The sequence below is a fragment of the Aphanomyces astaci genome, assembly GCF_000520075.1.
Source record: "Aphanomyces astaci strain APO3 unplaced genomic scaffold supercont1.12, whole genome shotgun sequence".
In the NCBI taxonomy this organism is placed as follows: domain Eukaryota; phylum Oomycota; class Saprolegniomycetes; order Saprolegniales; family Verrucalvaceae; genus Aphanomyces; species Aphanomyces astaci.
In genome coordinates, this window is record NW_009798275.1 from 537573 (window position 1) to 559837 (window position 22265).

The 22265-nt window shown below is 56.0% G+C and overlaps 10 protein-coding genes across 14 annotated transcripts; 4 read left to right on the forward strand and 6 right to left on the reverse strand.

Annotated features, from left to right (window-relative positions):
* The first annotated feature begins 8 nt into the window (after positions 1-8).
* On the forward strand, positions 9-4344 carry H257_06231 (hypothetical protein). Of its 4 annotated transcripts, XM_009831380.1 has the most exons (10): positions 9-57; positions 164-185; positions 242-400; positions 462-514; positions 566-649; positions 703-1092; positions 1136-1178; positions 1238-1527; positions 1574-1838; positions 1889-4344. In XM_009831380.1, exons 1-10 carry the CDS (start codon positions 36-38, stop codon positions 2022-2024), a joined length of 1464 nt encoding a protein of 487 aa, XP_009829682.1. In that variant the 5' UTR covers positions 9-35; the 3' UTR covers positions 2025-4344. The 4 variants fall into 4 exon arrangements, with proteins under 4 accessions (XP_009829682.1, XP_009829685.1, XP_009829684.1 ...); XM_009831383.1 differs by having other exon boundaries at positions 9-185; XM_009831382.1 differs by having other exon boundaries at positions 1238-1838.
* On the reverse strand, positions 1937-5024 carry H257_06232 (hypothetical protein; the record flags this gene model as incomplete). The annotated part of the gene is made up of 3 exons (XM_009831384.1): positions 1937-4306; positions 4363-4433; positions 4515-5024. 3 exons carry the CDS (start codon positions 5022-5024, stop codon positions 2074-2076), a joined length of 2814 nt encoding a protein of 937 aa, XP_009829686.1. The 3' UTR covers positions 1937-2073.
* Positions 5025-5093: 69 nt separating this feature from the next.
* H257_06233 (hypothetical protein) lies at positions 5094-7445 on the reverse strand. The gene has a single exon (XM_009831385.1). It carries the CDS (start codon positions 7373-7375, stop codon positions 5345-5347), a length of 2031 nt encoding a protein of 676 aa, XP_009829687.1. The 5' UTR covers positions 7376-7445; the 3' UTR covers positions 5094-5344.
* Positions 7446-7679: 234 nt separating this feature from the next.
* H257_06234 (hypothetical protein) lies at positions 7680-8757 on the reverse strand. The gene is made up of 2 exons (XM_009831386.1): positions 8059-8757; positions 7680-7961 (listed from the first exon to the last, which is right to left on the reverse strand). The coding sequence occupies exons 1-2, from the start codon at positions 8701-8703 to the stop codon at positions 7869-7871; spliced, it is 738 nt and encodes a 245-aa protein (XP_009829688.1). The 5' UTR covers positions 8704-8757; the 3' UTR covers positions 7680-7868.
* Positions 8758-9010: 253 nt separating this feature from the next.
* On the forward strand, positions 9011-10453 carry H257_06235 (hypothetical protein). Its single transcript, XM_009831387.1, has 3 exons — positions 9011-9512; positions 9601-9678; positions 9740-10453. The coding sequence occupies exons 1-3, from the start codon at positions 9034-9036 to the stop codon at positions 10371-10373; spliced, it is 1191 nt and encodes a 396-aa protein (XP_009829689.1). The 5' UTR covers positions 9011-9033; the 3' UTR covers positions 10374-10453.
* Positions 10454-10587: 134 nt separating this feature from the next.
* On the reverse strand, positions 10588-11964 carry H257_06236 (hypothetical protein). The gene is made up of 2 exons (XM_009831388.1): positions 11495-11964; positions 10588-11420 (listed from the first exon to the last, which is right to left on the reverse strand). Exons 1-2 carry the CDS (start codon positions 11942-11944, stop codon positions 10737-10739), a joined length of 1134 nt encoding a protein of 377 aa, XP_009829690.1. The 5' UTR covers positions 11945-11964; the 3' UTR covers positions 10588-10736.
* Positions 11965-12656: 692 nt separating this feature from the next.
* Positions 12657-14693, forward strand: H257_06237 (glucose-6-phosphate dehydrogenase). Its single transcript, XM_009831389.1, has 2 exons — positions 12657-12794; positions 12840-14693. The coding sequence occupies exons 1-2, from the start codon at positions 12675-12677 to the stop codon at positions 14268-14270; spliced, it is 1551 nt and encodes a 516-aa protein (XP_009829691.1). The 5' UTR covers positions 12657-12674; the 3' UTR covers positions 14271-14693.
* Positions 14303-14691, reverse strand: H257_06238 (hypothetical protein; the record flags this gene model as incomplete). Its single annotated transcript, XM_009831390.1, has 1 exon — positions 14303-14691. Exon 1 carries the CDS (start codon positions 14675-14677, stop codon positions 14303-14305), a length of 375 nt encoding a protein of 124 aa, XP_009829692.1. The 5' UTR covers positions 14678-14691.
* Positions 14694-14912: 219 nt separating the features above from the next.
* Positions 14913-17297, forward strand: H257_06239 (hypothetical protein). The gene is made up of 2 exons (XM_009831391.1): positions 14913-16752; positions 16823-17297. Exons 1-2 carry the CDS (start codon positions 14933-14935, stop codon positions 17229-17231), a joined length of 2229 nt encoding a protein of 742 aa, XP_009829693.1. The 5' UTR covers positions 14913-14932; the 3' UTR covers positions 17232-17297.
* Positions 17298-17716: 419 nt separating this feature from the next.
* On the reverse strand, positions 17717-22265 carry H257_06240. Of its 2 annotated transcripts, XM_009831392.1 has the most exons (15): positions 22070-22265; positions 21980-22007; positions 21512-21934; positions 21388-21452; positions 20408-21326; positions 19895-20331; positions 19552-19844; positions 19297-19447; positions 18925-19237; positions 18476-18820; positions 18326-18403; positions 18208-18269; positions 18087-18143; positions 17967-18030; positions 17717-17907 (listed from the first exon to the last, which is right to left on the reverse strand). In XM_009831392.1, the coding sequence occupies exons 1-15, from the start codon at positions 22222-22224 to the stop codon at positions 17752-17754; spliced, it is 3546 nt and encodes a 1181-aa protein (XP_009829694.1). In that variant the 5' UTR covers positions 22225-22265; the 3' UTR covers positions 17717-17751. The 2 variants fall into 2 exon arrangements, with proteins under 2 accessions (XP_009829694.1, XP_009829695.1); XM_009831393.1 differs by having other exon boundaries at positions 18087-18269.

Consider the following 22265-nt stretch of genomic DNA (forward strand, 5'->3'; position numbering starts at 1 on the left):
TATTTGGACTCGCCCTGGTTTGATTGTGTTGGGCGATGCCGTCCAAGCCAGGCACGGGTATGATGATGTAGGCTAGTTTGCTCAACCTACTACTCGCCACGATGGTAGTGGGGGGGCTTTGGGGGGTAGTGGGGACCTGACTGGTTTGAATGATCTGGAATAGGGGGGGAATCGTCGTTTGCACAGTACAGTCACTGAATGACGAGTTGCCGATAAGTGTGGGTTGACATGTGTGTGCTAGTGGCGTGCACCAGCGGCTTCAGCGCTTAGGGTCGACCAAGGTTGTGGACGTGTCCAAGCCCCCCGACTTGGCGAGTCGGTCGAAAGAGAATCGCAGCACGTCCGTGTCACGCAGTGGCTCGCTGCATTCTGTACTCAAGTCCACCAAACACTCGGTCAGGTATCAATCAATCCCCTCCCACACAATCGCTAGGGTGTATCGACACCCGTTGGCTTGGTAGTAATGTCGGCCGCAAGCCCTTAAAAGGCCACACCGACGTCAAGCTGCTCATGGGTACATCTCATTTGTTGCCGTCATTTGAAAGGTCATCTACTGTACTCTTAGCGGACGTGTTTGCTGAAATGGACCGACAGCGACTGCGAGGGGCGGTCAAGTTTCCATTGAAATTCGCTGACTTTTTCGACCATGGTATCGTCTCAAGGGTGAAATGTCATGAGTTGATGGGTTGTATGATGAGGTAGAAATGATGTTTGACTTTGTCAAAGCGTGCATGCAACTGGCCGACTCGTTCGTGCTCGTGCAGCAACTTGAACGAACCGCACCCCCTCGCAGCCCCCCTCTCCCCCAGCAGCCCCCACATCATCATGCCAAGCCCCCCGCGGTCGTCCTCGCAGCGACTTCGTCCTTGCCCGACGCTGAGCGTACCCTGGCGTACCACAAAGCAGTGTCGAGTCACAGCGATAGTGTCGCCAACTTGGCCAAGAGTTATTCGCGCCTCGTGCTGCATTGCAGCAACTTTGAACGACACGAAGAAGACAGGACGTTCTTTGAAGCAGTCTACTATTTTGTGTGCGCGATCGTCAAGACCAACCACCCACAAGATTCGTGGCCGCTGCTCGAAGAAGAGCTCGGTAACCCACTCAGAACATCCGATGGCCTCATGTTAAGCACTAGGCTATGCCTTTCGTGGCGAAGTGTTCAACGCCAACGGCAAGAGGTTTGTGTTGAAAGTAGTACTCGTGTCCTTTTGATAACCAGCAAGTATTATACATGTAGCAACTTGCGTCCACCTGTGGTACCAGAACCTGCCAAAGCCCCAGCCATGCGATTTGGACAACCCACGATAGCCACCGATTCTGCAGAGCCTGCCGGGGGGGATCTCAAGTTTTTGGGGGGGGCGCCGACAGTCTACGGCAGCTACGGACAAAATGTGGCTCTTACATCCATCGTCAGTCGAGTAGACGCTACGAAGTCCCGCGCCGAGCACAACATCAAAGCGTCACAAGCCATGCGCGGCCGCATTCACGTCCAACGCAACGACAACCACAAAGCTCGACTTCAACTAGGTACTTTATCACAGGACACTCCTTATCCACGAGCTGGATTGTGCAGAACGCGAGTACATTCAACGCAGCGACCGCCGCGCCGCCGCAAGGCTAGACCACCTTCTCGTCGACAGCCCCACAAAGTACCCGTCGCCCCCGTTCGCCCCCCAACCGCAGCAGCCGTTGCTCCAGCATCAGCCCCCAGCGTCGTCCCCACCCCCCAATAGCATACCAAGTCCGCGCGCGTCCATGCGACACACGTTGGACGCTCGGTCGCCCATCATAGCCCACATCTTTCCATCGGCGCAGGACCAAGTGCTTCTCGCTCAAAAGTGAGTTTCCTTCAACTAACGTTATATCCAACCCGTTTCATATTTGCTAGGCTACTGGAAGACCAGCAACACGAACGAGCATCGGATAATACTACGAGCCCACGACGCCTTGCTCTTCCCAAACCAACCAATCCTCCTTCGACCATGCCCTGGTTCAAAGATATCCATGGTTTAACTGAAAATTAAAGAATAAATCGACCATATCCTACGACATTCGTCTTCTCGAGGTGAATTTTCACACCCACTTGCGTCCTGAGGGTGGACTCGTCGACCCCGCGGGCGGAGCCGCGGCCGCCGTCACCGCCGAGCGCGCCGCGATGGGCACTTTGGGCCGCACCGACTTCTCACGCAACGCCGAGCCTTCTGCGACCCCCAGCGAATGCCTCGCCACGCGAGACGTCGATGTCGCTGCCGGCGAAGTCGCCCGCACCGACGTCCGCGTGAGGGGTTTCGGAGACGCAGCAGCCGGCCGGGGGACGTCGCTTGGTTGCGCCTTCACGGGCAAACTCATGCGGCGGTCCAGGGACGTCTGGCGCACGGGTTTCGGCAGCGGCACGGTGGGTGGCTGTCCGGATCGGCCCAACGACAGGCGACCACCCGCGGACGACGAGGGCATCGTGACCGTCCGTTTGGAGAGCAGCACCTTCTTCCTGACGTCACCGCCACCGGTCGGGGGAGTCACGTGGTTTGTTTCAGGGGACTCGTCGTTGAGTTTCTTCCACTCGTCGTCGAGCGAGTCGTTATCGTCCGACGCGGACCGGGCAGACCCCCCCTGGTTCTGGTTGCCATCCTCCTTGAGCGCGTCCAGTTCGCGCTGCAGCTTGGCCACCACCGCGTCGTGGTCTGCACGCACCTTGGCCAGTTCGTCCTTGAGGGCGAGCAGCTCGCCGGACTCGACGCTGCGTTGCTTGACGGCGCCTAGCTCCACTTGACTCACGCGCGCGCCAAACTGCAGCGAGCACACGCTCTCCCCTTCGTCCGCCAAGTCCGGACTCACCTGCAGCACCAGCAGCGCCTTTGCCCCCCCAGATAGCATGTCTCGCAGCGTGAACGTGAGCTTCGAGTTGCGGTACGGCACGTGCTTGGCCTTGTGCTGGAGCGCATGGACGACATCCCCCAGCGTACTCAGCGACTTGTTGATGTGCTGCGCTTCCTTGAGGCGGTCACCTGTCACTTGGGTGCGCGAGATGCGCTCCGACCCGGCCAAGTCGACGAGGCACAGCGTGCTGCTCTTGCGCTCGAGGGTCTGCTTGTTGGCCGATGTCACGTACACAAACACAATCGCGTGGGACCGAGAGCTTTCAAAGTTCATCTTCGTGGCGGCCACAGATCGGTTAGCGTAGCCTTCGGCCAGCACCGCCTGCACGTCGGCCCATGACGCCACCGTGCGCGTGTCCATGGCGCTATCTTTGGGAGTTAAAATGTCCTTGGACAGCAAGTCGCGCGGCTGGTCGTTGTAGATCTCCTGCATGCTCAGCGAGATCGTGTCCTGGAACAGCGCCGCCCTCGCGCCCGACATGGCAAACAGCTGATGCAGCGCGCGGGGGATGATACCTGGCGCCGCGTCTTCGCCCACCATTGAAAACGTCTTGCCGGCGCCAGTCTGGCCGTACGCCATCACACATGCGTTGTACCCGTCCATGACGGACCCGATCAACGGATCAATGTGCTCGTACACGTCCTCCTGCGTGCTGTCAGGGCCATACACTTGGTCGAACGCAAACTCCTGTCGCTTGGACGCCACCAGCAGCGTCTGACTTTTGGGGTACATGAACGCGCCCCCGTCGGCAGCCGCGTCCTTGAGTGGCCGGACCCGGCAGAACACGCGGATCTTGCCCGACACTTCGTGATACTTTTCAGTCATGCGCTTGCGTTCGAGGATTTCGCGGTCCAGTTGGCTGAACAGCGCCAGTTCGCGGACCTTGACGATGGCCTGCATCTCCATGACGCTGCTCTGGATGAGAGCTTCCGTCTGCGCCGCTTCCATTGTCACGTGGGCCTTGAGCGCTTGCAAGTCGCCCGCCAAGGACGCCGTCGACTGGCGGAGCGTCGCCGACTGATGGCGCGCCGATGCCACTTGGTCGTTGAGACGGGCGATCGTGTTCTTCTGGGTCACCACGTCCGCTTGGGACGCCGCCAAGGCATCTTCCGTGGCCTGGAGCGACGACGACAACGCGGCGAGGCGCGCGTCCTTGTCTTCGCCGGCATGGGAAGCCGATGCCACGTCCTGCTGCAGCGCCGCGAGGCGGTCGTGGAGCGTCGAGATGGTGGCCACATGCGCGTCGATTTCGTCGTCTTTGGACTGGCATGTAACCACCAGCGCGTTCGACTTGGCCTTCATGTCGGTCAAGTCGTGCTGGAGAGACTCGACGAGCGCCGTTAGGTCGGTCGCCCGCGTCTCCGTGTCATGCTGCAGCTGCGCCGCTTGAAGAAGCGATTCCTTGAGCGTCAAGTTTTCGAGGTCCAGTCTGCATCGGTAACGAAAAATAAGGGACGTTGACGGGAAATGGATGAAGTGGCATACCGTTCGACGGTCATTTTCTCCGTGGCGAGTTGGGCGTCGACTTCGGCGAGTTTCGCTTCGTATTCCTTGGCCTACGATGGACGATAGATAGGATGGGTTGTCGGTGCGGTCGATAAAGGTAATAGGTGGAGATGGAGTGTAAGCGTGCGCACCATGTCGGCAAACAGGGACGAGTTGCTCGTGTTGCGAATGAGTTTGTTCACTTTGACTTGGGAGGGAATGGGAATCGACTGAGCAGCTTTCGAAGGGGTGGCAGCCGTCGCCGCAGCGGACGATGCCGCAGTCGACGTGGGGGGCACCGCCTTGGAGGACGCATCCATTTCTTGGAGAAGGAGCGGCAATGTGTTGACCAAGCGATGCATGTCGATGTCTTCGTACTTAGGCAGAAACAGTTTGAGTGCCGTGAGTTCCTTCTTGGACACAATCAGGCGTGATCCTCCCTTGCACGTGACGACAATCACGTCGTGACTCGATCCGGCGTTCACAAGCTCGTTGGGGGCGACGGGGCCTTGCTGCTGGTACTTCTCATAGAGGAGAGGATGCATGGGAGTAGTCTGTTGTTGCGGAGTCGTCATGATGTCGTGATGAGACCTTCCTCCGTCAAATACCGGCGGCGGTGGTGGCGACACTGCGGGCACCTGCAGATAATTCTTGCTAGTCATAGTCGACTGGAAGCTACCTTTTCCTATATTTTCGTCGATGAATATTATTATCAAGGCCATTGTATCGTAGCTCTATTAAAACATCTTGGGATTTACATTTTGCCCCAGGCGTTTTGGCTTCGCACACTAGAGATTCCACCAATCATAGGCTATTAACTAGGTAAAAACAGATTTGGCCCACGTTCCCTCCACCAACATCCTACAACAGGCTGTGCAATAATCGGCCGAAAGGTCGCACGCAGGATTGGTTCACACTCAAGCGACTTCAGCAAGTCGAATCCCGGCATCGCAGTAGACAATACTAGTCTGTATGTACTATGTCATGTGATGTAAAACATGCTGTCGCGGAGGATCTTGACTTCGATGGCGAGTGCTTTGACGTCGCGCTTGTTCTCGTCCATCAGATGCACGTACCCATCTTGATCTTGTCCGATGAGCAGCATGCTCCTCGCGGAATCCTCAGTCGTGGTCGCTTTGGCGTCTTTCAATGGAGCTTTCGTTGGGCTGCCATTGGTGCTGGTGCTTCCTTTGGAAACCGCCGACTTGGTTTGCAAGACAGTGGATGCCCACACCCGCACGCACTTAGGGTCTTCCGGTAGTCCGAAGCACAACAGGTGGCTCGAGAGGAACCACCGCAGCGTACATAGCTTTCGCGCAGGAAGCATGATCATTTGCCCACCGACGCCGTCCGGCTTGTCCTGCACGTCGTCAATGCCGCACAGTATTGACGTCGAGTTGAACATGTACTGGCGACCCAGCGAGTTCTGCGCGATGCGCGACCACCACTTGTAGTTGACGATGCGGTCGAGAGTGAGAATGGCCACCAAGTTGATGAAGATCACGAGCGCCATGGGCTGGAAGCACCGCACGTACCAAGATGCGAACAAGTCGAGGTCGGTCCCGTCCAGCGACTGAACGTGCGACGACAGGTCGTGGCGGACGCTGTTGCTGTAGTTGATGAACTGGTGACGGGCCATGAGCGCGATCGAGCTCAAGTAGATGGGCACGACGGAGCTAAAGTTAAAAAACCCGACGAGCCAGTTGTGGCCGTTGTACTGGACGATGCTCACGTTGTGGCAAAGAAGTTTGAGCATCTTGACAAAGCAGCAGTTGATCCATAGCCACCGAAAACTCATTGAGTAGATCTGGACAGACACCCAAAAGTCGGGGTTCCACTGGTTCCACTCGTTCATTTCCCGCGTGAACTTCATCGCAATGTTCTCGTCCAAGAGCACCGTGACGACATACAGCAACACGAAGAGGTCGCTGTTGTAGCAAATGTACTGCATCGTCAACGCGTGGCTCGGGTGCCGGTATAGGTCGGGGGCGAACTTTTGATATAGCCGCTTGAACCACGGCCACAAGATCTGCTTGTCCGTGTCCACCCAGATCACCGTCTTGGCGCTGGCCGAATATCCCCCCAGCACCATGAGCAACGCGAACACCTTGATGTAAAACGCCGCCACGGTCGTGCTGCTGCGGTCGACGATGATCGCGAGGATGTGCACCTCCCCCAGCATCACCCGCGACGACACCACGTCCACCATGTTGGTCGTGGCGTTCCACACATACGTCATGTTGCAGTTGTCCACGCCCAACTCCGCCATGGGAGTTCCCCCCGTGTTGAAAGTCTTGGCAAAGATGCGATACACGAGGGTGTTGTGCTGCATCGTAGTCCCAGGATTCAGGGATGACACGGGGACCTCCAGTGTCATGCGGAGGTCGGCTGTGAACACACCGGCTTCGTATCCCATCTCCAGAAGCTCTTCTCTCAACGCGTCCGGACCAGGGACCGGATCGGTCGCCGTCGAGCCAAACACGTGACTCAGGGCGTCGCCGCGGATGTATGTGACAAAGTCCATGGCGACGGCAAGACGGACCACGGTCTCCGTGGAATTGGTCGGAAATGTGATGGGGTACGAACGCTCGAGGTCGCGACAGAGGTCGGGGGTGGCAGGGCCGACTTCGTGCATCCCGGCGGCGAGGAAGTAGACGGTTTCGTCGGCGATGATGAGCTGATCGATGTGCGTCGCGAGAAGTTGTCGGGGGATGGGGGAGATGGTGCCCCAGTTATCCCTCGTGGAAAACACATAGTGATCGTGGATGTCACTGAACGAGGCCATGTCCATGACTGGAGTCCGGCAGTGCATGGCGTTCCCAATGTAGTCGTTCAGTGCCCAGTTGTTGGCGAACACGTCGTACGCGACGAGAAACACGCCGACGGCGCTGATGGCCAAGTAGATGCTCTTCTTGATTTGGGCCATCCATTTGGGCTTGGGGGTGACGATAGAGTAGACGGGACCCGAGATCACAGGCGGCGGGAGGGGCAACGGGGCAACGGCACTACTCATAGCACGGAGCTAGTGTACAATGTCGCGCGAAGGTCGCGGCACCAACGACGAGATTGGTTTCACGAATGCAAATATAGCGCATGCAAATAGGCTACGATGTCTCAAGTTATTTATAAACAAACGCAAGTCCCAGCCGTTATACAGCCCCGACTGGATAACCAGTGCCAAGTTGCCGTAAAGTGTATGACGTCCTACTAACCTGTAAAGCCGTGGAAGTCGGTACATCAACCTGCTTGCAGATGTATACCCCTCCTTGCAACGTGGAACATGACTACTACTAGTACGCAGTATAACTAATACCATGTATTAAACAGACTGTCGTTGTCCAGTGCCATGAAAAGTACTAGTAATACGTTTGTGTCACCATTGTTAACTGAAGCTTAATGTTGTTCATTGCGAGTGTGAAGGTGCGTGCCTTGTCCAAGACATACACCAGCACATTGCGCAACGGGAGGATGAAATCGCCAAATTGCCAAACCGAACGAACGAGTTCTTAGTTCTTGGCCGCCTTGACTTCAGAAGCCTTGCGGCTGCTGCGGCGCTTGGCGACTTCCGAGGCACGACGTTCCTTCTGCTCCTTAACACGCTACAGTGCCAAATGGTGATTAAGGAGCAGGAAAAGCCCCACGTCACCAACCCATGTTAGACGTGTCCAGTGATAGATACAAATACTAGAGCTGTACCTGGGTGTACAGGCGAGAGTACTCGGCGGCATCGCGCTTTACTTTTTCGCGCTGGGTCACAATCTTGGCCGCGATTTGGGCCTTGTGGTGCAAGGTGCGAGGAGTGACCAGGCGCTGGATCTTGGGCGCCTTGTCGTTCTTCTTGCCCGTCTTCGAGTCGAACTTGCGACGGATGACGTACTTGCGCACATCGTCTTCCTTGGTCAAGTTGAACAACTTGCGGATGTTGGACGCGCGCTTAGGTCCCAAGCGACGGGGGATGTGGCCGTCGGTCAAGCCAGCGACTTCGTTGTCGCCAGTCTTGACGACCACCAAGTTGAGCACCGAGAGGTCGGGGCCGACGATGCACCCACGCACAGACTTGCGCTTGCGCTCACCCTTTCGGCGTGGGCGGTAGCAGGACTTGCCCTTGCTCAAGAGAAGGCGCGCGCGACCGTTGGTCAACACACCTTGCTTCATGGGGAACCCTTGCTTGTCGTTACCGCCCGAGATCTTGAAGACGAAGCCCTTGAATTCTTCGCCCAAGTGTTCGCCGTCGACTTCCTGGGTCATGCGCTTTTCGTAGAAGGCGCGCAGCTTGTGCTCGTCATCGATTTCGAGCACTTTTTGGGTCCCGGTGTGGGGGTTGGCAATGTTAAGCTTCATGTTGGTGAGATAACGGACAATGAGCAGCCCGACACGACCACGAAAGACCTGGCGTGAGGAACACCAACCATTTCGAGACGCTCGCCCAATCACCGCGCGATGTGGATGAACGAATCAGATTGCGTGTGCTACACTGTTTTAAACCAATCAAATTGGTTTCTCAACCACGAATCAACGACGGGTCGTTGTGTTTTGGACGAATCATATCGTACTATTCAGCGCACCAATCAAATCGTTGAGTGAGATGCTTTTAGCCAATCATTGAAGCGTCGTGAGAGCCAATCACACGTCGACTGCAGAAGTGCATCGAATAGTATACCAAGTGACATCATGGGCAACACGTCGTCCACCCCTGCTGTCGCGACGCCGTTGAAGCCGACCGCACAAGAAGGCTGTCCGGTAAAGCACAGCAATGTGGCACCTGAAGGATGCCCGGTGAAGCACAGTGGCAATACCACATCGGTGGTAGGTGAAGGCTGCCCCGTCGTGAAGAAGCAAAAGGTGTACAATGTGTACAGCCAGGAAATCGACCCCACCAACAACATGCCGTCCAACCCGAACCAAGAACCCAACGATGGGCAAAAGTATCCGTTGAACACGACCCGTGTGACGTCGACGATCCCGAAAGGCGGCACCGACGGCACATGGACGTACCCTAGCGAACAAATGTTCTTCAACGCGTTGCGACGCAAAGGAAAGGGCGAAGACGTGCACGAAGGCCATGTCCAAACCATCGTGAGCATCCACAACAACATGAACGAACGTGCTTGGAACCAAGTGGCCGCTTGGGAAGAGGCTTTACATCCCGGGTACTTACTGGACACCACAAACCCATGGCTTTACATTCTTCAGATTGTATTTTGCTACCCAATACACTAACACCAACAACATGTGCAGATCCGACTCGAAATTGCTTCGCTTCTGCGGCCGGCCCGATGACTTGACGCCGATCGCACGTCTCAAGACGTTGTTCGGGTTTGTGTGCTCATCATATCGTCGCTGCCGTAACCACCCTCTCATGAACGAACTAATGTAGGTACGATAAACCATTTGACCGACACGACTGGGTCGTCGTGCGCAACGACAACACGGAGCAGCGGTACGTGATCGACTACTACTTTGACGACGACAAAGCCGCAGAGGACGCCGTGCCGCGGCTGCACGACGTCACTAGCGTCAAGTCCATCACCATGTACGCGCGTCCTGCCGTCGACTCGCTCTCGGCCGTGGTGGACCGCATCAAGTTCCCCCTCCTCAACCTCTTGGGCACCGCCCCCGCCGTCTCCTTCCCGCCGCCACCGCCCAGTGATGAGGCCGACGCCAGTGCCAACAATGATGACCTCTTGACTGTCGAGCAAGTTAACGCCACGTTTGGCCAGATCCAAGCCAACTGCAGCAAGTGCTTCACCAACGTCCAGACGTGCGCCGACGAGGTCGCGTGCACCCAAGCCGCGACGGCGCTGCAGTTTTGCATGGCCAACATCCTGTGCAAGCCGGACGCTGTCCAGTTCACGGCAGCGCTTGCATCTGGCGACGAGGGCCGCATTGAAGAAGCGTACGCCGCCATGGGCAACTGCGTCGACCGCTTCGAAGTGCGCTCGCGGGCTGCCTTGCAACAACAAGCGCTCGAAGCCGCCCGAAAAGTGTCGGCGGCGTCGCAATCAGCATAGTACCCAACACTCGTCCATTCATAGAACTTTGCATTCAGTGTGTAAACTGTACAAGTGCCAAACATCTCAACCCCCCATCGTCCACACTGATTTGCTTCAAATTGGAGCTTCGTGGTTTCGTCTACTACGTACTACACTGTAGTAGTACTACAACTTTAGTAGTACTAGTAGTATTGCGGTGTTTATTCTAAACTGGAGCGACATGGAGAACGATTTGCAGGACACCATTATCAACATTTAATTAGTGTATGACTGAATTTAGTGTGATTATAACCACCACAGGACAACTTTCAAATGTCAATGCAAAGCATCGATCAATAGATTTGGCGAATCAGTACAAAGGACAATACTCTAACCAGTTGGTTACAACTCGTCCAAATCCAACACCTCTTCTTCTTCTTCGTCGTTGTCGTCGGCCGTAGGGTGGGCGTCACTGCCATCCTCGTCAACCCCTTGGGGGAAATGCTCTTTGCTCTCTTCTTCCATGCGTTCTCGGCGCAGTCGTTCGAGCTCGGCGACTTGTTGCGGCGTGCGTGATGGCGGCGCAGGTTGTACTTTTTTGGCGCGGCGGGTCACTGTCACTTGTTTGGTCAACGTTCGAAACGACTCGGACGGTACTGGGGCGGTGGCATACTCGTTCAAGAAGGCTTGTACTGGCAGCTGATCAAAGTACGACGTGTATGCCTTGGCGGTCCACTGAGATGAAGCGCCGCGGTTGGTTGCCTTTTTAAAGAGAACGAGGCGATGGTGGGAGCTATCCGTGATGGGCTTCTTGAACAACGAGTCCACCGACAGCTTCAAGATGGACGCATCCATCCACACAAACTTGACCAGGCGATGCTCGTGCATGAGGGCTTGGAGCCACTGCTTCTGGTACTCGTCAAACTTTTGCTTGCCAGCGCGATGGATCAACACGCAAGCTGTCGATGCCTTGAGACACTTGTCGTCGAGTTGCTTGGTGGATTGGACTTCATGCAGCGATTTCTGGACTTGGACCAGGGTTTGCGCGGCGAGGGCCTTGGGTTTATGGAGGTAATTCAGAAACAGCTACAGACGAAATACGCATGAACGAACGATACTGGGCGAGATGGTGGGGGACGAGATGAGTGGAGGGGGATTACTTGCTTGGGCTTGCCTCCATTCGCGATCGTAAAGATGGTGGGCACGATGTCGTCTCGGAGGAGAAACTTCTTGAACACTGACTTGCCGGATGGAAGCTTGTCGTGGCAGTCGACCACGCCCACGTGAATTTTTCCCTCCAAGCGCTTGGTTGCCTTCTCAAAGACTTCGGGGAGAATGGCATCTGGTCTCGAGCACAGCACGAGCCACGGCTCGCCCGATCGAAACACGCGGTGGACGTCTGCAGGCTCGCTCAATTGAATGAAGTGCACACTTCGGGTCGACGTCGCAGCCTGAAGGAAGAACCAACCGAAGAGCGCCACGATGATGACTAAGGATCCTGCAATGACTTGCCAGTGCTCCCGCCACATGCGATTCTTCAAAAACATCTTCATCTCCTTCGCATTGTTCGCCCCGCCATTGCCGCCCCCTTTCGTGCTTCCTTTGGCCATCGCACCAAAGACAACCGACCTGCTGTGCACAAGCCATTCGTCGATTTTTCAGCCAATGATTTGGCAAACACGATATGATTGGACAAAAATACCTTACTCACAGTCCAAATCCTAATTGACTTCACACAGTTCAGATGGCTTCGCCTCTAGATTTCACAGTCAATCCAAACTTACGGCCGGCATCTGCTGCATACTACGGTACATACACCTGCTAACGTTAATGTATCATTTGAATGTGTATGTGCAGGGAACGGGGGGGGGGCTGGTAGATACAGAAGGCGAGTGAATGTTCAAGTATTTTCGTCAGCAGTCCAGCGATGATGGCAAGGTTCTGTGACATCATTCACTCTCGTGTGCAGAGGTTTCACTGCACATACCGGTAAGTTGCCCATCCTATGAACAGTTTATGCATATACATTTACTTCAGTCGGACGTCTTCGCGGTAGTACGACGTGGTCACAATGCGCGCTGTCTGTCCATCTCAATCCACAGGAAGCAAAAACATCCCGAAGAATCTTCCCTCGTCAACATTGCGTTTGATTCGCTCGTTTTCTACCAATGAAAACACATGTCAGCGTTTTTGTGTCATGAATTCACGTGATTAAAAATAATCACTTGCGATTTGTATACTAATACGTAGTAATTGATAATATTGACTTTCCAGGATTGTGAACTGTGCAGTCAAAGTGCTCCGAGTCGTTCATTTCGCAATTTGAAATCTTCTGCGCACATGTCAACGTCCGTGCCGCCCCACATTCTCGCCGACGACTCCAACTCGGGATGTCACTACATGGGGGAATCCTTGATCGTGTTTGTCATTGGGGCTTCTGGTGACTTGGCCAAGAAGAAGGTACGCGCTCGTCCATGCCGTCGAATTCTCATGCATGTCCTGTAGACGTACCCGTCTCTCTTTGAGCTCTACACGCACGGATACTTGCCCGAACATACCACGATTTGTGGGTACGCTCGATCGCACAAGACAGACGAGGAGTTCCGAGCTTTCATCGGTGGGTACCTCAAGACGACCGACATGGAGAAGAAGGAAGCCTTCTTGCAAAAGTGTTTGTACCGCCATGGCGACTACGATTCCGTCGAGGCGGTGGGAAAAGTGAGTGCAGAGATGTACTTGAAGGAGTCGGCGACGGGGTTGAAGACGAAGAATCGCTTGTTCTACTTTGCCATCCCGCCGAATGTGTTTGTGCCCATCGGCACGTCGATCAAGGCCGCGGCGTTGTCCGCGGAAGGGTGGAACCGTCTGATTGTGGAAAAACCGTTTGGTCACGACCTCACGTCCTTCAATGAGCTATCAGCCGCCATGGGCGCGTTGTATTCGGAGGACGAGATCTACCGCATCGACCACTATCTCGGCAAGGAAATGGTGCAGAACCTCATGCTGCTGCGCTTTGCCAACATCACGTTTGAGCCGTTGTGGAACCGCAACTACATTTCCAGCGTCATGATCACGTTCAAGGAAGACATTGGCACGCAAGGGCGTGGCGGGTACTTCGACTCGTACGGCATCATCCGCGACGTCATGCAGAACCATCTCCTGCAAGTGCTGTCGTTGGTGGCGATGGAGCCGCCTGTCCGGGCGTCCGGCGCCGACTATGCCAACTTCATCCGCGACGAAAAGGTCAAAGTTCTCGAATGCATCGAGCCCATCAAGCTGCAAGACACCGTGATGGGCCAGTACGTGGTGGACCCGGAGAACCCCAAGTCCGAAGTCGGGTACCTGGACGACCCGACGGTGCCCAAGGGGTCCGTCACGCCCACGTTTGCGTCGTTTGTGATGAACATCAAGAACCCTCGGTGGGACGGCGTGCCGTTCATCATGAAGGCCGGCAAGGCATTGAACGAGCGCAAGGCCGAGGTTCGCATCACGTTCAAGGCGGCGCCCGGGGCCGAGCACATGTTTCCTGGCACCAACATCCCCCAGAACGAGCTCGTGCTGCGCTTGCAACCGAATGAAACAGTGTACATGAAGACCAACGTCAAGAGCCCGGGATTGAGCACCAAGGCTGTGGCGAGCGAGCTCGAACTGAGCTATTCGACGCGGTATGCCGACACGCACCTCCCGGACGCGTACACCCGGCTGGTTCTGGACGTGTTGCGAGGCAAGCAGGCCACATTCGTCCGGGACGACGAGCTCCGCGCGGCGTGGAAGATCTTCACGCCGCTGCTGGATGAAATCGACGACAAGAAGATCCCGCCCATCCCGTACAAGTTTGGGTCCCGCGGCCCCGCGGAAAGCGACGAGTTGGTGCGGAAGCAGGGATATGTGTACCATAGCGGCGCGTACCAGTACTCGCGCCGTGGTTCGTTGTGAGAGAGAATGAATATACAAATGCATTTAACCATTTAGAATGCGTGTGGTGTATGAGGAAATGAGGTTTCTTCGAGGGCATGTTGCAAGGCGAGGTCGGTCTTGTAAAGACGCACGGCCAACGCCGACACGGCGCGACCGAGGGATTCGTCGGTGGAGATAGCGTCAAAGTGCAGACCAATAGACCTGAGGTAGTCTTGTACATCACCAGGGAGTTCGAGCCGGAGATGGCAAGTCGGGAGTGGCTCCTTCGAAGGTAGCCCACGGGGGAGTGACTGGGGCATACCGTCGTCACCGTGCTCTACAGCTCGGCGTTTCAATGCCAAGTAACGAGCTCGCTGGGCGTCCAAGCGCTCAGCAAGGGTCCCATGCCGCCGCCGCGGCGACGGCGGTTCATGAACTTTGCGCATACCGGTACTTGGAAATTGCAACACTAGGACACCTAGGACATTCTAACGACGACGTTTCACAAGACGGCGACGAGTGACATCATGTCATGGTTATTGATCTTGTAATTTGTAATGCATTGGGTGCACGTGAGCGATGCGTTGTCGTCGTCCATATTGAAACGTGAAAATTTAAGCTTGAAAAATGAATGAACATTTTGTGAAACATCAGGATGCCTAGTGGGCCAATCAGAGCCAAGGGGTAGTGAACAGTGATCAATGACCAAGATGGAGGCGTCGCATGCGAGGTGCGCGTGTCCTTGCGTGGCCTTGCTGGAGGAAGAAGTCGAATCGCTGCAGAGCCAGCTACTCCGGTACCGCCGAAAGTACGGGAACCTGGACGTCCTTGAACAGCGCCAGTCGCTCAAGGAAACAACCACAGCGACGGCCCCAGCCCTGTCGAAATCTGATCCCATTCCCCAACTCACCCTGGATGACGACTCGAACACACTCATCTCGTCGACCGTTGGGAAGCACGTTGTCTTGGACTACGTGGCCGACTCGCCCATGTTCCGCAAGAACTTGGACGGCTTGGAAGAGTCCACGAGCGGCTTGCGGGGGTTCATGAAGGAACTCATGGCGCGGACAAAGGACTTCGTCGCGGCTGGCAAGGTTCTCGGCATCAAGGAGATCGCATTGGCCGAGATGTACTCGACCAAGTACAGTCGGTCGCTGTTCACGTCGTGCTACGCCGAGCTCGGCGATCTCTCGACGCTCCTCAACGACTTCCACGACACGCTGACGCAGATCCAGAGTTCGCGCGAGAGTATGCTCTTGAGCATCGAAGCGCTGCTTTACCAGCCCCTGGAAGCGTTTATCGACATGGAGCTCAAACACGCAGCCGACTTGCGCAAGGACGTGTCCAAGTCGAGCGACGAGTACGACGCATTGCTCGGCAAGTTTCTCAGCAAGCCCGTGTCCACCGCACCCCTCGGCATCACTCGATCCGGGTCGTCCTCGGTGCTGGCCGACGACACCGCCGCATCCTTCTCCCGCCAGCCTTCGTCCTCTACCATGTCCCCGCCATCAACCTCCTCCTCAACCACCACCGTCGACAAAGCGCTCACGGCCGCCCGATGCAAATTCGAGCTCGCGCGCTTCGACTGCGTCCGGTACTTCAACGCGCTGGACGCCAAGAAGAAGTTTGTCCTCGTCGACGCATTCAACTCGACGTTGTACTCGTACTTGGGCCACTTCCACGCTTGTCATGAGCTCGTGCATGCGATAGAGCCAACGCTGCGAGCCCGACAGCGCGCTTTGCAAGACGCCCGCGCGCAGTACGCCGCGGACGACGCCATGTTTGGCACGCAGAGAGACTTGCTGCAGTCGCGGCTGTCGGCGTACCCCTCGCACGTGGGGCTGCCGGTGGAAATCCTGTCCCGAGCCACCGCCGCCAGCCGCGTTCGAACCAACACCAATGACGTGGCAGGTCCACAGACCAGCTCGTCGTTGGTGGACAAGCAAGGGTACCTCCTCGTACGCACCGGGTCTTCGTTCTCGGCCAAAGCATACAAGCGCGTGTGGTACCAGATCCATCGGGGCAAACTGTACGCCATGCAAAAGAACAGCATGGAGCTGTCCATCGTGTGCGACCTCATCATGTCCAAAGTCCGAGTCTGCGGCAAAACCAAAGACCTGGCGCTGCCCTACACATTTGAAGTGCTCGACAACAACCAGACCAAGCATGTGTTGCAGGCCGCGAGCGACGCCGACATGCACGCGTGGATCGACGCCGCGACCCTCAGCACGGAGCGACTCCTCGGTGAGCAGCCCCTACACGACAAGGACGTCCACCCTGGGCACGCCGACGCCGTCTACGGGCTCATGGAGGCTAACCCGTCGTGCGCAGACTGTGACCAGCGGCCGGCCGAGTGGGTTTCAATCAACATTGGCGTGTTCTTATGCATCGAGTGCTCGGGCATCCATCGGAGTCTGGGCAGCCACGTGTCGAAAGTGCGCTCGCTGGCGCTGGATTCGTGGGACATGTCCCTCTTGACGTTGCTCGCACACTTGGGCAACGCCCCCGTCAACGCAATATGGTATACATGTATCTTCACCAAACTCGAAAGATGATATCCCAAGGAAATGATCCCAATCATGGACATGTAGGGAAGCCGAGCTCGCGCCAGGATGGACCCGGCCGGTGGCCACATCCCCCCGCCCTGACAAGGAAAAGTGGATCAAGGCCAAGTACGAGTTTCGGGGTTTTTCCACACACACGACGGACACGGCGTCTGTCGTGTTCAGTCGGTTTCTGCATGCGGCCGCCACCGGCGACGTCCGCCACCTCGTCCAAGGCATCGCCCACGGCGTGGACGTGGCCCAGAAGGACGGCGCGACAGGACGCACGGCGCTCCATGTGGCGGCCGCGGCGGGCCATGAGCTGGCGTGTGAATACTTGCTGCAGAATGGCGCGTCGCTGGGAGTGACGGACAAGCTAGGCCAGCTACCGTCCGACGCCGCCAAAGGCGGTGGGTTTGACGCACTCAAACTTGTCTTGTTACAGCGGATGCAATAGTAAACAAGTAGATCGTCCTTCCGACAGCATACACACCTCCATGATAACATTGTGATCATGTCCGACTTGTTAGAAATATGTGACAGCGCGTGCATTACGTGAAATTCATTCAGCATGTCCAAAGAGGCACATATAATAGACTCGTTGGACCCTTGGCCGCCGACATATTGGGGACAGTGTATATATATATATATATAATACATATATATATAATACATATATATATATATACTAGTATATGTATGTATTCTTCATTTAGCTGTTCAAACAGATGCATGTAGACTTGTAAGACGTGATGCTCGTTCCATATTTGCATTGAAACGAAATCGTTTCCAACAACGCTAAAGTCGCTTGGTCCATCCATCTACCGTATTTATATTTAGTTTGCTGTACCAAGTACTACGTAGTACTTCAATTTGAGATGCTGGAAGTTAGAAATATATCTTTGGGTTTGATATTTCATGGTGCAGATCAACGACATATAATTCGATAGAGCGTGTGTTTAAATAGTAACGTTAGCTTATAAATGGAGTCGGTGGCGAAGGAACCGGTCCAACACGGCGGCTTCGAACGCGGCGAACGAGTCGGCGCCAAACCACCGCGGCGGTCCGTCGCACTTGACTTCCAGGACCTTCAGCGCCAGTCGCGGCTTGTCGAGAATGGTTGGCCATAAAATCTACTCGTTTGATTTGAATGTTTAGATTTCTATTCGTAGGTATGTACAGTTAGTTGTACCTGAATCGCATCTGCCTGGTGCTTCTCGGACGCGATCGTGCGCAACACGTCGGGCACGATGGCGCTACCTCCATCATTGGACATTTGAGCTTTTTTTGCGCGTTTGGAGAAGGGGCAAACCTGATGAAAAACATGGGCGGCGTGTCGTGGTGCTGGAACCCATCGTGCTCGTGCACCCTTTATGGACAAAGGAGAGAGTGCCACGTCATAACACGACAAGTAACCACGTCATGTTACGTACCCGCAGGCGATTTCAAGTAGGTATATTTGCCTGTCGGGGTTGTCTTGTTGCTGTGCAAGTTGCTAGGACACGCGAAAATGGAAGGTCGATACACGAAATAGAATATATTTGTGTCTACCTCGATGAGAAACGAGATCATTTCAACAGGCGACGGATCCTTTCCGAGAAAGACCAGACCCGTAAACGACAGCCATCCCTACAAGTACAATGTCAATCCACACAGCGTCACGTTATAATATATATATAATATATATATATATATATTGACCGTGGGAGGGAGCATGGTGTCGGCCACCACGTACGGCGCGCCGTTGATCGCAGCGTTGGTCCATACGTAATGGTACGAGTCCGCGACGGCCACCCGCCGGAGGAACTCTGCGCAGAGAAAGTCGTCGAACGCTCCCAAGTCGAACCTCTGGCACTCGTCGATGGTCATGGTTGTGACAAAGTGCGCCGGACGGAGCAAAATGAAGTCAAACTCGAGGAGGCCGCGGGTGGGAAAGTCAAAGTCGACGTCCAACGACTCGGTGAGACGGAACGGGTACCCGTCGATCTCTTCGTTCCACCAGCACTCGCCAATGCCGTCCAGCGACCGCACGCGCAACTCGTGGGCCTACCATCGTGCCCATGATAGTACTCATCATAATATGATACTTCCTTGAAAGGGCGATTTGAACTGAGATTGGGGGAATTGCGATACACACATACAAAATGTACCAGCACGCGGTCAGCGTCGTTGGCCAGGTCCAGCCGGTAGTGGTGTGCGAGAACGTGGTGGGGATGGGGCGTAAAGTAGTCAAACTCGATCGTGCCTTGCATAGGCACCCTCCATTTCCACTTGGTCGCGGTGGACAGCGCCGCCACGGCCACACTCTGGGCCACCGCCCACGCCTCGAGCGACAGCGGCGCGCCGTCCAGCGTCAAGTGGCGCCACTCGTCGCCGACGTCGTGGGAGTTGTTCTGACTCCGTTGCACCCGTTCCAAGAGCTTCCACGCCATCGCCCGGTCCGACTTGTCTTGGAGTTTCAACCTTGTCAATTCATCATTCCATGAAACTTGACCAGCTTAGAATCGACACGATTGGCGTACTTGTAATGCGATTCGCAAAAGAGGGTCGTGGTGATGTAGTCCAGCTCGAGCACTCCCGTGGGATGCCCGTCGAGCCACCGGATGCCGGACTGCGCGAGCTCGTCAAAGTCGAACGGCACGCCGTCCAATGTCTCGTTGATCCAGTTTTCACCTACAACACCCCACCGCCATGCACATATGTTTAACTATGAGCTCATCGAAAATGTCCTTTTGCATGTAAAAAGCGCAGGCTTTCACGATTGGCTATGTAGTTACCACTTTCGGCTTCGGCTCGTTCCATGAGCGCTCTCGCCATGGCTCGATCGGACGGTTTGGCCAAATCCAGTCGGAAATGGATCATGTCGTCGGTCGCGTCGGCGGCGGCGGCCGTCGCGACGTACTCGAACCGGACGGTGGCGTTGGGCGGGATCCGGCCGAGGTGGTTGGCGTCGACTTTGAACTTGTTGGCTACGACGTGGTGAAACGTCCCCAGGTGCAACTCGTGCCGTCGCTTCAGCAACTCGAACGCCGTGCGCTCTGCCGGGACCTTGAGACTCAACCGGTAGTACCTACATGAATAAACAGTGGAACCCGTGTCGCAGAGTTTGACACGACGTACCCCGACGGATCTCGGGGGTCGTACGGCAGCGGAGGCGGCGCGTCCGTCGCGCGATGCTTGAACACCATGTGCTCCAAACTCAGTCGCAGCGGATGCTTTTTGGACCGTTCGCGCTGCTTGGCCGCTTGCAACATGAGCGACACCCCAGTCTGATCGATGGGGTTCTGGTCCAAGTTGAGCCGAGCCAGCCCCTCGTTGAATGTCACCGCGTCGGCCAGGAACCCCACGGACGCGCACGACAGCTGCGCACTTGTAAGATCGAGTGACTCGAGCGTCTGGTTCCGCAACAACATGGTCGCTACCAAGCAGCCAGTCTCGTCGCCCAGACGGTTCCACCCCAGACTCAGATGTTTGAGCGACTGGTTGGTGGTGGCCAGCGCCGTGAGGATCGGTAGGCATCCTGTCGTGGACATGGTGTTCCATGTCAAGTGCAACGCCTGCACCAACGTAACGCTGAGTGAGGGAGGCAAGGTGGGGGCTAGGCTATGAAGATAAGGAGCCAGAAGTCCTTACCTGGAGGTGGGTGTTGGCGAGCAAGGCGTGGCCGATGGCGGTGCCAGTTTTGTTGCGCACACGGTTGTCACTCAAGTCAAGGAACGTCAGCGATGAGTTGGTAGCTAACAAGGCGCCGACGGCGGTGTGAATGCGGTCGTACAGGTCGTTTCCCTTGAGCACGAGCCGCGACAAGGTCGAGGATGACGTGACGGCGCCGAAGAGGAGCATGGCGCTGCGCGTGCCGATGCGGTTGTTGGTCAAGTCCAGCGTCGTGAGGTGCGGACACGATGCCACGACCTGCGCGAGCTGGTGCCCTCCCGGCTCGAGGCTCCAGTTGTCGGTTAGATTGAGCTCGACCAACGCCGTGTTGTGTTGCAACGCGTGAGCCATCGCGATGATGCCGTTGTGGCCCAAGTTGAAGTGCGCGCAATCCACAACCAACGCAGGCAGCTGACTAATCACGCGCTTCGACGGCAGTACTTGCTGCACGGCGCACTGCTGCAAGTACACCCCCACCAAGTCCACGGTGGGTCCTCCCGGTGTATGTGGCCCTATCAGGGGTAGCACTGATTCCACGGCGGGAGCATTGGGCTTGGAAGGACTAGCTGCTGCGATGTCGGTTGAGCCGACGGTGGCTACTGGTGGCTTGGTTGGTGAGCGGGTAGTCGGTTTGGGTGGCGTGGCGCCGTCCCCCGACCCGGGACCGCTGCTTTCGCCGTCGTCGTCCGAGTTCTCGTCCACTTCGTCCAGGGGGACGTCGCTCGCGGCTGGCCCTGCGGCGGGGGATGCTGGTGGCAGGTCCTTCTTGGGCTTTGAATCCAAAAAGATGCTGAACGAGTCGATCTGCTTGAGGATGGCCATGATGCGGGTCGACGTGCGGATAGAAAAGACAGCTTTGGTCATGTTCTCTCGCATTTGGCCTTCGCGGCCGTAGATGCTAATCGCAACAAACTTTGTCAGGGACAGCGCTGCAACTATGTAGCACACACAATACACACCGCTCTTTCGTGTACAGTTGATACAACGACTCGACCGAGCCCACCCCAAACATTTTCACGATGCCCTAATGCAAGCGCATCAGGTACGAACAGTCGCCAGACAAACCTCCAAGGGGCTGCATACCTTGGCTTCGTAAATGTCAATGCCAAACAACATGCGGGCGTTCTCGACAGTCGGAAGGCCGAGTCTTTCTTCTTCCGACACGGGACTTGTAAACGCAGTGGCCCACACTTGCCGCATGCGATAGAACAGCGGCGGCAGCTTGCGCTCCACTGGTGCGATGTTTTCAGTCAAGTTGACTGTGCTGTGGGTCGCCTTGAGCGTGGGGGCGATTGCAAGAGTTCGACGGACCAATTCTTTGGTTGTGCGAGCCGCTTTGAGTGTCTTCAGGGGCTCCAGCATCCCCACGGTCGCAGATTTCAACGACGACTTCAGGTGCGCAGACTGAGTCCACTCGTCGCCGTCGTCGTCATCGTCACCGCCGCCGTGAACGGGCGTGGCGGCATACATGTCATGGAAGCGGCCTTCGAGGTAGTTGGAGATGCTCTACATTGTCTCTTTAGCCGTGACCTCGACGGACGTAGGCCGTACCTGCGACTGCTCCATGTGATCCAACATCCTATCACACAGTCCGATTATCTCTCTATGCATGTGCCATCCATTTCGATCGATCGATCGTACACGAGATGGTTGGCTTGGAAGCCGGATGACGACAGTTGGCGATCGTGCAGTTCCTGCAGGCGCATCACCACTTGATCCTTCTTCATCGGGGGCAACCCTCCTTTCTCATACTTTTTCTGGCGCTGTTTCCTAACACGTTGGACGAGGCTGTGCATGTGTCGGCCACATCAAATGCTTGCCAAAGGCTTGCCGTTTC